Genomic DNA, 15,831 nt, shown 5'->3' with positions numbered 1-15,831 from the left:
CTGTTATGTAACGTTATGTAATGTAAATGTTACTAGAGTAAGAATTGTATCATACAAAATAGAGTTACTCTTGTTTCATGTTATAAATAGAAAGTAATCTAAGTAAGTAAGTAATGTAAGTATTGTTTCATAAAGTGGAGTATTGTATAGAAAGTTGTAAATTGTAGAAAGTAGAATACTGTAGTGTACATACTGTAAGAAATTGTGTTTTGCCAAAAAAAAAGGATGTACATTGAAATCTAACAGATAGCTAAAAGGTAATTGAGAATCCTGTCTAGTAACCAATCACGTTCACGAGGAATTGGTGTGATATAGCTTAAGTTCAAATCATCATTTTAGAACAACTTACAGATGACCCACATCCATCCTCAAGAAATGGGCATTGCTTCCTGGGACAGTCTCCATTAGGGTCCTGGTGCTTTTTCAACTGCAGGATGATTACAGCAACAGTAGATAATTATATGATGATAACTTTATAAGCAGGCTTCAGCTATGTATTGCCATCTAGCATAAAAGCTCAGGTTTGTTTAATCTCTTGTTTATCATAATTGACTTTGACATTAAAATTAACTTTATTTAGTAATATGTTCCAGGTCGAGGGTAAAAAAAAATTTTTTGAAGATGTACATGTAAGATTTCCCTGCTTAGCTTTAACTACAATAATAACTATAAGTTACCCTTTCCAGTACATCTTTCTGTAAGTCTTTTTTGAGGACTCTTTAAAATTTAACTAAACAAGCCCAGACTTATTACTGCCAATGTTCTAGGTGTTTTGAACAGAGCAAGCCCGACCCCATTCACCACGTTTCACTGTCATTTTGCCATCAGATATTAAGTAGTTTTACTTAGCATTATTTTTATCTATCTAGCAAAAATTTCAACTTATATTTTTAACAGGTACATCTGTATCTTGAAAAATCCTCCCTATCTCAAGAGGAGTCAGCCTACCTAGGCCCATGACCAGGTGGTGAATTTCCCTGGTTTCCAGGGCTGACAGAGAGCCCTGCTTCATGCTACAATGGGCGACAAAAGTGTCAAGACACTTGGCAGTAAAATTCGATTTTCGAGAGTCTTGGAAACATTTTGCCCCCCTTTTCCCCCAAACAATGTTGATATTTCTATTTCTTAGACTGCACAGACCACAGCGCCTACACAACATTGAATTGGGGGGCCAAGGGTATCAGAGAATTAACGCTAGTTACAAAAAAGAGAAAAAAAAATAGAATAAGTGCATAAATATCAAAAAGCTTCATTTTCTAAAAGTGTCTCAACTACTTTTGTCGCCCATTGTAATCTTTGTGTTGTACTTAAGTGCTGCCATACATTAGCATTGTCCTGTCGAGTTTCAGGTACATGAGGACATCGGGTATGAAAATATAGTTGACATGTGTGTCCTAGTCCTAGTTATTTCATCTGTTTGTTTTTATTTCGTGTTGTTGTCTCTATTTCTTTTTTATACTAAAGTTATTTCAAGACCTCCCTAAAAGCTAACCCAAGGATCTGAGAGGACCTCTCTTTAATTATATGTGACTGGATACATACATAAACACATAAACACATGAAAACGGTTTCAATGGAAAGCATATTCCTTTGCAGCAACTGAGCTACATTCTTTGATTTTTCGTCTCCTGAAGACCTAGCAGTCACTCTGAGCAATGAAAAGACGCTTTACTACAAACAGGAAGATACTAGAGAGAGGGGGAAAAAGACTGACATTCCTTTATGCTTTTGCATCGTCTACTTTGGAGATCGAGCAGGTTCAAATTTTCAGTAACACCCTCTTAATAAGCCAGACATACATGTATATACAGTATATGCAATTTAATATGGGTATTCAAAGCTGCAGTCTACAAGACAAAAGTTGCCGTTGAATAATGTAATATACTGTACCTCACGCAGTTGAATGTTTTCTTTCCCACAATTTGGGCAAGCAACGTTCATGTGATCACAAGATCCAATGTGGTTCTTTGGAAAAAAACAAATTTAAATTAATAATTGCAAAAAAGACCTTGACGGAATTAATTCTGATTCATTTTCAAGTACCATCACATCCACGTAAGGTGAATTACAATTAGCATACCACGGCAGGAAAAAACCCAGGTGCGATTGCCTGGGGCAAGTACATTTTGCTCTTGGGCAAGTGAAAATAGAACTTCCGTGGCCCGGTGGGCAAGTGAAATAACATTATTAGCCTCAGTAGTCTTGTGAGTCTGAATAAAAATGTCAGCTTGATAAATGATAATTTCCAGTCAGAAGCTATTTCGAAACTTAAGCCTGCATACAATAGGAATGAGGACAAGCTACAGTAGCCAAGCAATTGATCATTCAATCCTAACTAATCCTAAGTTTAATATATACTGTTTAACAATATCAAGTATAGCTCATCAACCTATGGAATGGCTACAGTATTGTGACAAAGTAAAAATTACGCCTTTCGATTCATTTTCATTTCATTTCATTCTTGCTCATATTCTATCTAGAGTCCCCTATACTCCAATACAAGTAGGTGTAACTATCAACACACAGTTTTTTTGATCTACTCACATCTGTATGTGTTTTATGCGACCCCCTGACAAGTAAATTACAGGGTACAAAGTACAGTACCAAACTAAGAAACATTAACATACATGCATGTGCTGGTTTAGGTTGGCAAGGGTTTACAGCTGTCAGTCTTTGTCATTTCACAATTGAAGGACCATATGCATATCTGCCTTACGTCAAATTTTAGGTTATATTTTGCTTTTTTTGCTCCGAATTGCCAGAAAAAAGCTCACAAGTTTCTGCTCCACAACAAAGCAAAAAACTTTGTCTCACTTCAAGTTTTGAAAGCAATAATTTTGTCTTCAAAAAACAGCAAAATGTTGACTTCAGGTCAACAGGCGATCTTAAAAACACTTTTTTCACTAAAAAACAGTTAACTGTTGATTTCACGAGAATAGGTTTCCCCAGAGATGCTCATTTCACTTAAAAATAGTTCAATGTTGATTTCATGTCAATGCAAAAGCTCAAAGAAGTTGATTTCACTAAAAAAACACTAACATCTTGTTGAAACACTACAAATCATGCCAGTTTGAAATAAAATTGCTGTTATAATCAATCGCTACTTCATGGCCATTATCTGTGGTACTTCCTGTGTAAAATTCACTTCCTCGTACTTTTATTGCTGTTTACCAGGCTTCTAAAGCCACGAAGACACCCACTGCGCGTGATCGCAATGCACGCCGGAAAGGTTCTCTACAATTTGCGCGCGAGAAACATGGCGGTCGATGCAAGACATATTTTATAACTCTAAAATCAGCTCTGACTTTCCAAACTTTGACAATGGCAATGCCTGGCAAATGGGCCATAACTCATGAGAGGATTGTTTTCTTGGGCAAGAACTGCTCTCGGACTTTGCTGCCTGGATCGATCTGGCTTCAAACACCGATAATTCAATTGTATCAGTTTGTTTGAACATCATTAAGCAAATTTTGGCTCTTTAAAACATGCTGATGACTCACGGGTTTATCAAGGATTTATGATACCTCTCAACCACCAGGCAGGCATGCTGGGTATTTTAAAAGAGCACTTAAGAGCATCATATCTCCTTTCTGTTCAATAGTATTTCCTTTGGCACCCTCTCCAACTCACGTGATGTGATATTCCTACTTAATTTCCTATTTTCCTTTGGCTTAGTAGAGGACACCTAAGATTCTGAGGGATTTGGTTTTGACTTTGAACACTATAAACAGAAGCCACATTTTATGTATCGTATTGGCATAGGACACCGCCATCTTTGCTTGAGAGAAAGCTATCTTGACTCAGGCAGATTTTCTTCCAAAAACATGGAAACAAGTGAAAAAGGTCCAGGTCAGTGTTCAAGGACGTTTGCGCAAAAATTTTCCAACATTGATTTTTCCCTGAGACTTTTACCACTGTAAGATGACGAGTTATGTCAGATATGTCAAAAAATGAGGGGGGGGGGGGTCCACCGACTTTGTTTTGGAGAGAACATGCCCGGAAAAACACCCTAAATCTGAAAAAATTAATCGGGCTAAGTTAGTGAAAGCCACAGTGTCTGTAAGCCCAAAAATATTGCAATTAGATCTTTGAAGTGAAATGTTCTCTATCAAATATTGTTTAAGTTGACCTATTAAGTGAATTTAGTCAACTGGTGAGGTTCCTTAAAGAACAAGTTCACATTTAGCAACCATAGTTTCACGCGCCTTGCAGCCGCAAGATGGCAGGATTTGACATCCCGTGGACAGAAAACTTGAATTTTTTTACCCTCCCACATTGAGTTTTTATTTACGTAGAGATAGTTGTAAAACAAAATCTGTTTCTGGAAAGAAAGTAGGGATCACCGAACATCCAAGATCGCTAAATCCAGGCATCTATAGCAATGGCAATCTACCCTATCATTGTTCATTTTATTACTTAGTGTACGCTCACATGCATGACGTGGCATGTGAATTTGTCTGCGCAGTAAGGACGCGCAGAAACAATTAGCGTGATCATCCTTAAAATATAATTTGTGGTTAGTTTACCGAGATTGAGGCAAATCAGAGCCAGAGAAGAGAAATTTGACATACATGTAAAGCAGATATGCATATGGCTCTTCAATTACAACAACAATGCAAACATGCATATCAGACAAAAACAAACACCAGATCTGCCTGATTCTTTCAACTTTGGGGATGAAATGTTGCCCATCCCCGACTCATGATATTGTCCATTTAACTGAGATACAGCTTGGCTGAGAGTACATACAAGTATTTATCCAGTTGAAAATGACTAACTGTTGTCATTCACCAAAAATACCTCCCAAGGTCAAACTAGGATCTCACTGATGCCAACTTTCAGTGTACTAATCACCCAAATACATGCACCCAAAGATGTTTAAGTCTGCTTTAATAAGAGAATACAGCAGCTGAAGCACTAGAAGATTGGCAAAGCATAATGTCATGAGACAAAAACCCACTGTGTAAAATATTCAGCTATGGTCTAAACAAAGAGCGAGCCTATAATTATAAAAAGGAAAGGACAAGCCACCTTTGAAGCACTTTGCTGGCTTTTTTTGTGTAATGGTGGAAAACCAAAACAACAGTCAGACAACAGTAGAATTCGTGGAGAATTTTTTTTGTGTGTGTGTTAAAACAACAGAGTCATTTACATAGAATAAATATGGTAAATAATAAAAATACAGTAGAAATCAGAGTTATATTAACCCTTTGAAAGATGCTTTTGGAAGAATTTGGAAGAACAAAAATGATGAATTCTCTTAGTCTGTTGGGCAATGAGTTCATGGAACATTCAAATTTTGCCATTAACTAAAATAGCAAAGTTGCACTTGTGATGAATGAGCGATCTGTTTCCATTGCTATCTTTGCAGTCTGCTTGTCATTCACATTTTCAGCAGGGGGACAACTGGTTTTCAAATGCTGGTAAAACCATTTAAACTGAGAAATGAGAAAAACTTTCTGCTAGATGGTCAAACCAGGTGGACAAAATTGTCCACACAGGCGGTCAATTTGCTCGGTGCCTGGCCCTTAAGGTGGCTCAAAACAGTTTCCAGGTGTTAGATTTTGATGGGCCTTTATAACCACTCTTTATCACTTGATGCTACAATCATGATATCAAAAAACTGCCCAATCATCGGGTGAACACATTATCATTTTTGTGGTTACCATAGCAACAGTATGACCTGCTAAAAACACCCTTACTTACTGCTTTAGGGGCTCATAATTCAAAATAAAATAATTCAGAGCCACCTTAAATTATTAAAACTTTAAGGTGGCTCTAAACCCTATGTACAAATTTTTTCAAACTTTGCCAAAAGTTGCATCTTATCATGCTTATTAAAATTTGATTATATAAAAAAAAATTCACAGTGCCATTTTTGAATTATAAGCCCCTAGAGCTGTATTAAGAGTGTTTTCAGCAGGTCATACTGTTGCTATGGTAACCTATTGTGTCACGAAAATGATAACAATGTGTCCACCAATGATTAGGTAGTTTTTTGATAGCGGAGCTCTGGCAGCCCAAAGGGCCGCCAAGCGGAGCCCCATACCCATATAGGAAAGAAAACGAAACCCATGAATAGATTTTCTCATGGTTATCATGGCTAGCAGTATTGCTCGTGGGCATGTACACACGACAACGATGATGATGACAACGATGGAGTCGAGCAAGATGACGGCCATACTTCAGCTAAAAGGTTGACAGAAACATACAGCCTTCACTGCAAAGTTACAAAATTCAGGTCAAAATTCTTGCTTAAAACCTGGGTTATCTTACAACCCAGCTCAGGAGATCTGCTTTTAGGCTTGGCTAAATCTATATATTACCATGATTGTCGCACCAAGTGATAAAGAGTGGTTATAATGACTCATCAAAATCTAACTGCTGGAAACTGTTTTAAGCCAGCCCATAATGAAACCCCTGTTTGTTTCTTGGGTCTTTTACAAGTTTTAGTTTCCAAAATTATTTCTCAACTGCGTTGATACACAAAGGAGCAAAGAGACACCATTTACTTTTCTGGCATCAAACATACTACAAGTTGAAACCACATTTTAATTTGCATAAACAGCACTAAAACATGTGATATGCTTTTGCAAGTGGAAAAACAAAAATTATGAAGTTGAAATCAAAACACTCAATTATCTTTCTTAACTATTCTCCTGGAGCTATCAAAAGGTATTGCTTACTTCTAATTAACAAAACACAAAATTAAACCTGATCGCTCTCCAGAATTTTGTGGCAACTTGGTATGCTCTAAGATTAGAGCTGAGTGAATAACCCAATGAAATTAGAGAATTGGTCACCCGTTGGGATCTGTGACTAGCAGGCTGAACACCTCAGCCTCATTATATAGGTTCCCTGCACGTTTAAAAATAGCTGGTTGGTAAAAATTTATCCCAGACATATATAAGAATATCAATCCCTGGATCATTTATTCTTAGGTCATTTATATAAATAAACAGTATTAACTTACGTCATAGTCAGTTATCCTCACTTGGATATTGCAAAAGGTGCAAAACAGTGCTCGAAATGGACACTGCTGTTCTTGGTGATAAGCTAACTCGTGTTGTGGAATACTGACATTACAGCCAACATTAACACATGGTACTGGCTTAAAAAGGCAGTCCTGGTAATGGTCCTAGAAAATAAAGGTACAAAACAAGATTCATAACACATCAGTTTTGAATAGCATGCAACATGTAAGTTACATTGTAAGTGCTCACATATAATTTACTTATTTTTAATACTTAACTATAAACACATAACAAATTAAAACTGCAACAACACATTTCAATGTCGGCATTAACCAACACCATGTCAGCACCTAAGGAGTTTGTCTATTTGTCAGTTTGCCCATTGGTGGGTTTACAACTCACACAGTCTCAAGGATTTCTTTACAGAGAACTGGACCCTAGTTTACTTTAATGGCCATATACCAGTTGGTTCCACTAGCACGAAAGTCACCATGTGATATGCCATGTTTACAATCCCAGCTACTGTTGAACCTCTACTAAGCAACCACCCCCTACTGAGCAGCCAGTTGTCAAAGTTCCAAAATTATTGTCAGTAAAATACTGTAGATAAAACCCTTATTAACCAGCCACCTATATTAAGCAGCCGCAGCCACCTTTTGACCATCAAGATGAGGATTTTCCGTCTTTACCCTTATTAATGGCCACCCAAAAATTCAAAAACCTATTGTTATGGAGAGCAGTTGTAAATACTAAGTTTCTGTAATTTCTAGTATGTGTAGTCACGCAATGTTTGTACCAGAACCTTCCACTATCACTCTACGGGACAGTTAAGAACACTCTTTTAAAATAATGATGTCATTACAAAGTAATGCTACATAAATAGTTGTGCTAGAAGCTCCAAGAATGTTCAGTAAAATTAATTAATTAATTGTATATAAGGACTCAGTTAGCTAGCATGGGTTGTTGTTGTCAGCAGAGACCAACTGGAGAAGCTACATGTATACCAAAAGAAGGGTAGAGAGTTATTGTACTGAGGAACTTCATTTAAAGTCAAGTGGGTCGAGAGGAGATTTCTTTGGAGACAGAGACGTTAATTGTGGGTTTGGGTCAGTGGTGACTGAGGTTTTAGTAGAAGAGTTAAGTAACTTAGTTTGGTGATAGATTGCATTTTTTTAGAATTCACTCCTTTGTAACTAGGCTTTCATTACGTATCATTAAATAAATAAGTTGGGTTTATATTGTATCGTCTCTGTTGGTTGAGTGATACCACAACACTATAGTTTGCCATTTTTTGGAGAGGCAATAACAGATAAGAGTTGGAAATAGCACAGGAGGCCTGATAAAAACATTCAAACATACCAGTAGGGCTGCAACAATGGAATTTCTCACGACACGATACATATCTCGATACAAGTGCCACCATACGATACACCATTACATGCAACTGACATGTGATCTAAATCAGTTTTTCTGGAAGAAATCTTGAAATGATCCGGCAAAGAAGAGATGCGAAAAACGGACAAACCATGTGTTTTGTCTGTGGGCGCACAAGACTGTGTCATCTGACAACTAATCAGAACTGCGCATGCTTTTGTGCCACCATCTTGAAAGATACCTGACTGGAAGCACACAAAGCAATAAAAGGCAAAGATGGAACTTTTCTTCCCTTTCCCAGGTCCCTTTGTTTAATAAATAGCTCTGAAAGGACTTGGACTTGGGTAAGGAGTCATAAAAGACAGTTATTTCTCAATACTGATTTTTTTATTCATGAAGAATCATAATATTGTGATATCTTGTCGTAATATCGACATTCATATCGTGACAAAAAATATCACCATTCACCAGTGTATTGGTGTATCGTTGCAGCACTACATACCAGTACGTTCTCTAAGAAGTTAACTCAATGGTAAAACATATTCAAAGTACACCAACCCTATTAAGTGGCCAACCCCTATTAAACAGCCACTCTTCCCATTTCCCCAAGGATGGCCACTTAATATGGGTTTGAATGTTTTCAGTTCCAGGCTAAGTCAATCCACCTACTGTTTTTGTTTATTTTATCCAGAATCCCTTATTGCGTTCCCGAATCAAGTCCTCAGGGCAAGTATCAATTTGAGACCACAGTGATCAACCACATTGACGTTGTAAGTTCACTGATTTATTTCTTGATTACAATGATTGAAGCATGCGGTGAGAACTAAAAATAATAGAAACGTGCTTTACGCGAAGAAATAACTACAAATGAAAGAAAGGAGCACAGCAAAATAATTATGAATAGTTGAAGGGAAAAGTAGGGCAAAACTCACATTGTAATACCTGACTCCATTTGTGTAAAAAGGTGAAGGATATCTCCGACTTAATATCTCTGTGCTGTTAAACTCCGAGCAAAAACTCCATTCTGACTATCAAGTGATCATATTATGCGAGAAGTTGTGAAATACTTTTCAAAAATTAACTGAGACGAAATGATAAAAGTACCAAGCATAACGCAAGGCTAATGTTCATGACGTCCCCCTATCATGACCTTTTTGATAGAGTTAAATTTATTTAATAGGCTGTTGAAAAAATGAACTATATCTGAGAAATCAACATATATATATCATCTCTTGTTATATTTTGTACATCTATAAGCCCTTGATCACTATGCAAGAACCGTATAATTTGTTTTGCAACATACACACTGAGAGATCACTTCTGATAAGTGCACATGAAGGAATACTATCTCTAAATAAACCAATAGGGTATGTACAAATGGCAGATTTTCACAAAATTTGCCCAGAACTAACCAACAAAAAAAAACAAACAAATGTAAAAAAAGTGTCTTGTCCAAAAAAAATACCTGGCCTGTTTCCAACAAAACGATCCCCCTTCCCTTCAGTTGCCACACTGTGCAAACGAATGTATGCATTAATATCATTGTGGATCTATTTTTACCATGAAAATATATAATTATTAAAATTAGACATGCGTACAGTATATCTGGTACATGTACATGTACATGGAGTGTAGATCACTGACCTGAGCATTCAGTAGATTATACAGTTAAAACAATCAAATTAACTACAAAACCATGACAAAAATATGACACTACAACAAAAATATCACACTATTGATCAGGTCAATCAGTGAGTTAACATACTTCTGCAAATCTGAGTTCTTCTTTCCAGTCACAGCCTGCATCTCTATAGAAACAGGAAGTTACGATGGCTAGTATCTCCCTTCTAAAGTGCAGGTCAGCAAAGCACTGTGAGTAGGAAATAAATAAAATTAATATAGATTTAGCCAAGCCATCAAAGTTGAGAGTATTTAATACTTGTTTTACTAGACTAGTACTAGATTCAAAATTAAGATCATGGTTTCCAGGGGAAAAAAGCAAATGACAACCAAGCTAGAAAAAGAAAATATCAATTGAAAGAAATCAAACACCAGACTTGTGTGATGGAAGAATATACTCTGATGGTATACAATTCTCAACAACAGATAAGGCATTTCTAGCTTTCTTATTGGTTCACTGAATGTTGGTTACCAGCCCATCATATTTTTGTAGTTCCTTCTTAAACAAATTCACTCGCTTTTCTAACTGACAATTTTTTAAAAAATATGAAATCTGTTATTACTGCTAGTTTACTGTAACTTTATACAGAACTACTCTCTCAAAACTACTTGCAGGTACCATGCAATGCAATTCAACTGTGTACATGTATTACTAGTAACAGTAGCTTAAACTTCCATAAGTAGATAAGTGTAAACTTGATATGTCAGCAACCCCAGTCAAAGAATTTTATGCAACCTTCTGACTCATTCATCTCCTTTTAACAAACTGCCACATATTTTCCCACAAGTAGCTGCAGAAACAATGACCCACCAGGGTCCTATATGCATTTTTTTCATTTTCTAATGCTATAAGTGTAGGGGGCTTTGATTGCTTTGAAAACAAGGTGAATCTTCTGAGAACATAAAATCGGCATCTTTTCAAATGAAAGGTTCTTTACAAAACTAGAGAGGTAACTACAGTAGCAAAGAAAGCATGACTGACAAGTTTTGAGTGTCACCCAATATCTTACCAACTGCTGCTCCAAAGCTGTATTGCAGTGCTCATATAAACAAAGAGGATTTAAATGCCTAAAGAATAGAAAAAAAAAACATATATTATAGAAACAGTCAAGGGTTTTTTAATAATCATTTAAAAGCAATTTACTCCTTCAAAGTGTTTTATAAGACAGAAAAGATATAATCAAATTTTGATGACAGCAGAGGAATAAGTTAGTGTAGTGAAGTACATGTAGAAAGGTCAGTTTTCAACACTTTGAACATTCAACAACTAATGAGATAAATAAATTAACTACAGAGCTAACTGAAGATAATTTGGAAATAACAAGAAAAGGTGCCACTAATTAAGCTTTATACATGTACACTAAATATTAATATCTATTTCAATTAGTTAACAATATAACAACTTACAAATAATTTTATCTGACCTGAGAAAGATATAAGAATACTGATACTTGACTGGGTGATCTTTAAACTTTTTGAATTCATCACCAAATGTTTTATTGTAGGTCAGATAGAACTGATTTTTTGTTTTTAACATGAATGACTGCCGGAAGAGTACAGATCTTGTAACTGCTGAATACTTACGGTGCATGTTCAAAAATCCTGTTGATACATGGTTCACAATAGTGATGGCCACAGGGAGTCTGCATAGCATCTCGCAGTACATAACCACAGGATTTACAAATGTATGCAGGACTAATTTGTACAAACTCTGCATACGGAATGTTGTGTCCAACTTGCATTTTAACAGTACCTACCAATGTAGAAGAACTGCAAATTAATCTTAGTGGCAATCAATGTACAGTTTGTAAGTTAGCGGAGTCCATGTTACAGTTTGCAAGCTTGATTTTGGCTCACACAATGGAGAAAAAAGTGCCAAGGCCAAAACCACTACTTACACCCAAGAGCACGCACTCCATTTCATAGATGGCATATTAAAGAAAGCTTGCACCAAAACTTTGAAGTAATTATCATAGAAAGAATTATTTCCAGCTTATGTCTACTGAAGAGTGTAATTCCCACCAAGAAGATAAGAATTTACCTTTTAAAAATTTAACAGAAAACCTATTGTAGGACAAAGAATGGCCTGAAATGTTGGTCATCTCCTGCCCCCAGCATAATCCCTAGGCAAGAGATGCCAGGAGTCTGGGCATTATACTGTACCTAATATGTCAAGTTTTATCCATTGATTGATAACATTGATAACACTTAAAGGGCCCTAGTCAGCTACACCTTTGTTTTTGTTTACATGCAAGAGTTTGGCTATTGTATTTTATTCCGACCATTTCCAAACAAAGGGAATCAGTGTGAAACTACCAATTTACAGTTTGCTGCACCATGCAATATCAACAGTTTCAATGGCATCGAAAATGGCGGAGGCTGACCAAGGTCCTTTAATTTCAATTTATCGATTGATGTAGATTTATCGAAAAGTTTTTCGTTATCGATTTTTATCGATTGACTACCCCGGGGAAACAGCGCATCACGCATTCGACTTTCTGCATTCTATGTTCGGCGTTCTGCAAAATACGTACCCTGCCGGTTGTTATGCCACACGAATGAAAACAATATTAAGCATCTCGTTACTCTTGCCGTTTGTTTTTCTTAACTGATTCATCCATGGTGAAAGAAAAACCGTTAAAACGATTAACGTCATAGTAACCGATCTATATACACAACAATACGGCGCGAGGGCGCGAACAACTTGAGCAAACAAAAGTTGACTCCAAACAAAAGCTTAATCAAATATTTTGTTCTCTCTTTCGTAATCGTTACTTGAACCTTTCTTTTCTGCAAAAGTGATTTTCAGTTCTCAAAATTGATATAAAAAGGGGTGGCAGAATATCTAGTATTTTTATTCCTGGGTTCCCGAATACTCTCAAATTTTCCTATCGACCAACCTGCAGAAGCGATCTTTCCAATCGCATTACAGGCGTTCTCTCGACAATTCTAGAGAAATTCTGCCAAGAAGAAATGTTATATACAAAATAAATTAAACAAGTCTACTCACCTAGCTATAATACTGAGTTCGCTCTGACCATGTAATTTACAAAATGGCGGCGATCGATGTCTGATTGTCTGATCGCTTTTTGCCTTTCTTCCTAGAGCCTTCGTTACCTTTGTCCAGCGGAACTAGAAAGGCACAACAACCTCCAGAGTCTTCGTTCCCCTTGACCAGCGGTCGGAAAACGAAGAGCTCTGGAAGCGGAGGGTAGCAACTATTTCAAATGCACATAGATGCAGACTGCGCAGTGAAACCGGATGGGCAGAATTCGGTTATTTCAAAATGGTTGCTCAAGGGGAACGAAGACTCTGGGAACGAGATTGCGGGCGTAAGGGATACATGAATTACTTTTGGATAAATGACCACAATTTGGGGGCTTTATTGGATGCCATAGCGAGCCTTTTTTGATACAAAAGGAAATCTAAGCGTGCTTTGGTACAAACTGGTGGAGAGCAGAGCAAAGATGGCCACTGACCGTTTGTTTGCTTTATTGAGGAATTCATAAGCGAAATAGGTCATTTCCGAGTTACCTTGTGCCTCTGTTTCAAAACGAGTCTTCGTACAAAAAATGATTTCATTCGCATGAAAATTAACTTGTAGGTGGAACACATTTTCATTTGTTTTCACACGAAGACTCCGCATAACAGTACAGAGGCACAAGGTAACTCGGAAATAGCCTAATGAATGAGGTAGAAACAAAGTGAACCGGGCAGTGATTCTAAAATAGCAGATTTGCACGTTGTCGTCATTTGACTTCAGCTGTTGACTTCTCTGAGTCACGTGTGGATGTAAACCTTACTACCGTAAAATTTCGAAAGCAACGGCTCCACTAAAGTAGTGATGGGCAAGGCCTTTGAGATCCTCATCTCTCTCCCCCACAGACGCCTCATTCGGCTGCTCTGACCGTGTTGGCTAGGTAGTTCGGAGGCTGGAGAGAGCGACCGACTATCAGGTAAACGCGATATCTGATTTACAATTAGATTACGAGCCCGAGATTTCTATGAGATGATAGTTGATGAGGCCGAAGGTCCAATAACCTATCACCATATAGCAATCACGAGCTTATAACCTGATTGTAATGGTTGAATTCTCAGTTACTGTTTTTTTTGTTTGTTTGTTTGTTTTTTGTTGTTTTTTTTGTTTCAAATGACGATTTCCAATTATTTCTTTACATATCAAGCAAAATTGCCACAGGTTGACTTGTTTGAAACTTTGATGCGATTAACACGCGCATTGGGTGAATGAAAAATGTTGGGGCTTAAAGTCGCAGAGCGGTCAATTTTCGTTTTTTTTTTTTTCTTTCTTAGTGCAATTAGGAATTGAAATATTCAGTAATATTCCTAACTCTTCCTCAAAACATGAGAGAGGCGAGTGTTAAAAGACAGAAGGACAAGAGAGAAAGCTGTAAGAGACTGGTAGACTTGTTCAGTAACTGCTTTATTTGATGGTCTTCTCTCTGCCGTAGCCGAAACTAACTCGAACAAAAACTGACGTTTAATTTCACTAGCATTACGTCCACGCACTGATATATGATTGGTCAGTTTGTAAATTCTTAAGCCTGGTTTTCACTAGCGACGCAAGCACAAGCGCAAGCACAAGCGCAAGCACAAGCGCAAGCACAAGCGCAAGCACAAGCGCAAGCACAAGCGCAAGCACAAGCGCAAGCACAAGCGCAAACTCGATCATTCTTATTTCACCGTGAAAACGGCCTAGACGCAGGCATAAGCACAAGTACAAGGATCACCTTTTTCCCTTTTTCTTGTTCTGCGCTTATGCTTGCATTTGCGCTGCGACAAGTGAAAACAAAATACCGCTCAGGCATAACACAAGCACAAGGATACTTACTACACGTGGCTATGTTTGGCCAATGAAATTACTGGATCCAGATTACCTCGCACCTAAACACTTTTCCAAAATAACGGAAGATTCGGATGATTTTGCTTGCGCTTGCGTTTGCGTCGAATTTCGTTTTCACTTGGGTCATCCCTATTGCTTGCGTTTGTGCTTGCGCTTGTGCTTACGTCGCTAGTGAAAACCAGGCTTTAAGGATGAATGAGAACAGGGGCTTCTTTGATAGCGGAATACGTGCTTCGAACACAAGGAAGAAACCAAGGAAATAACGAGTTAAACCGAAAGTCTATGATTTGCTAACCCACAAATAACGTCCAAAAAGTTGATATTGGTACCAATCACAGCTGTGCATGTGGGTGGACAAAATGCCTTTAAACCTTACTGAACGTGATCCTAATTTTATCAGCAACAAGCGTAAAACAAAAATCATCTAGCCCTTTGCATAAATGGCGCCGATATTTGAATAACTAGTTATACTTCTAAGCCCCACATCCATGCGAAGAAACATGAGAACGAGGCTAACGATGTATCAAGTATTGCTATTCAAATTTAGGTGCCATTTATGCAAAGTGTCTACTATATGTAGCTGACCACTGTAGAACATGCTACTGTTTCATGGTATCAGAAACCAAGATTTACGCAGTTCTTTGATCATACGCTCACGTATTAAGTCTAAACTCACACTACAAGTGAATACCTAAAACTACTAAAATAATCACACAAGTTGTTTAGTAAAAGTCCATGTCACTTCAACACAAAAAGTACGCAACCCGTGTACAAAACACTTTTACGTAGCTTGGTAAGGTAGGCGAAATAATGAACAAAAGTAGTTTACAACAGTTAGAGAAAAGTTTATTAATTTACACCAGGTTTGAATTGTGGTTTTAAAACAGGAAATAGTAAAAGTCGGTCACCAAGACACGACCAACGCAATATGCCAATACCCAA

The 15,831-nt window shown here is 37.3% G+C and overlaps 1 protein-coding gene across 1 annotated transcript in view; it reads right to left on the bottom strand.

Moving 5' to 3' along the window:
* The window catches only part of LOC145478070 (TNF receptor-associated factor 6-like), an 89,963-nt gene that overhangs the window by 7,622 nt on the left and 66,510 nt on the right, over positions 1 to 15,831 (bottom strand). Inside the window, exons 2-8 of the mRNA XM_081455977.1 lie at positions 13,039 to 15,831; positions 11,613 to 11,781; positions 11,039 to 11,096; positions 10,114 to 10,218; positions 6,974 to 7,138; positions 1,891 to 1,965; positions 350 to 427 (exon numbers count right to left, since the gene is read on the bottom strand). The exon at positions 13,039 to 15,831 is cut by the window's right edge and continues 1,742 nt beyond it. Coding sequence (XP_081312103.1) covers positions 350 to 427; positions 1,891 to 1,965; positions 6,974 to 7,138; positions 10,114 to 10,218; positions 11,039 to 11,096; positions 11,613 to 11,770 — 639 coding nt within the window. The 5' untranslated portion in view covers positions 11,771 to 11,781; positions 13,039 to 15,831. The remainder of the gene's footprint in view (positions 1 to 349; positions 428 to 1,890; positions 1,966 to 6,973; positions 7,139 to 10,113; positions 10,219 to 11,038; positions 11,097 to 11,612; positions 11,782 to 13,038) is intronic.

This window comes from Orbicella franksi, chromosome 1 (assembly GCF_964199315.1).
Source record: "Orbicella franksi chromosome 1, jaOrbFran1.1, whole genome shotgun sequence".
Classification (NCBI taxonomy): Eukaryota; Metazoa; Cnidaria; class Anthozoa; order Scleractinia; family Merulinidae; genus Orbicella; species Orbicella franksi.
This window is presented reverse-complemented; position numbering and strand designations above follow the sequence as displayed.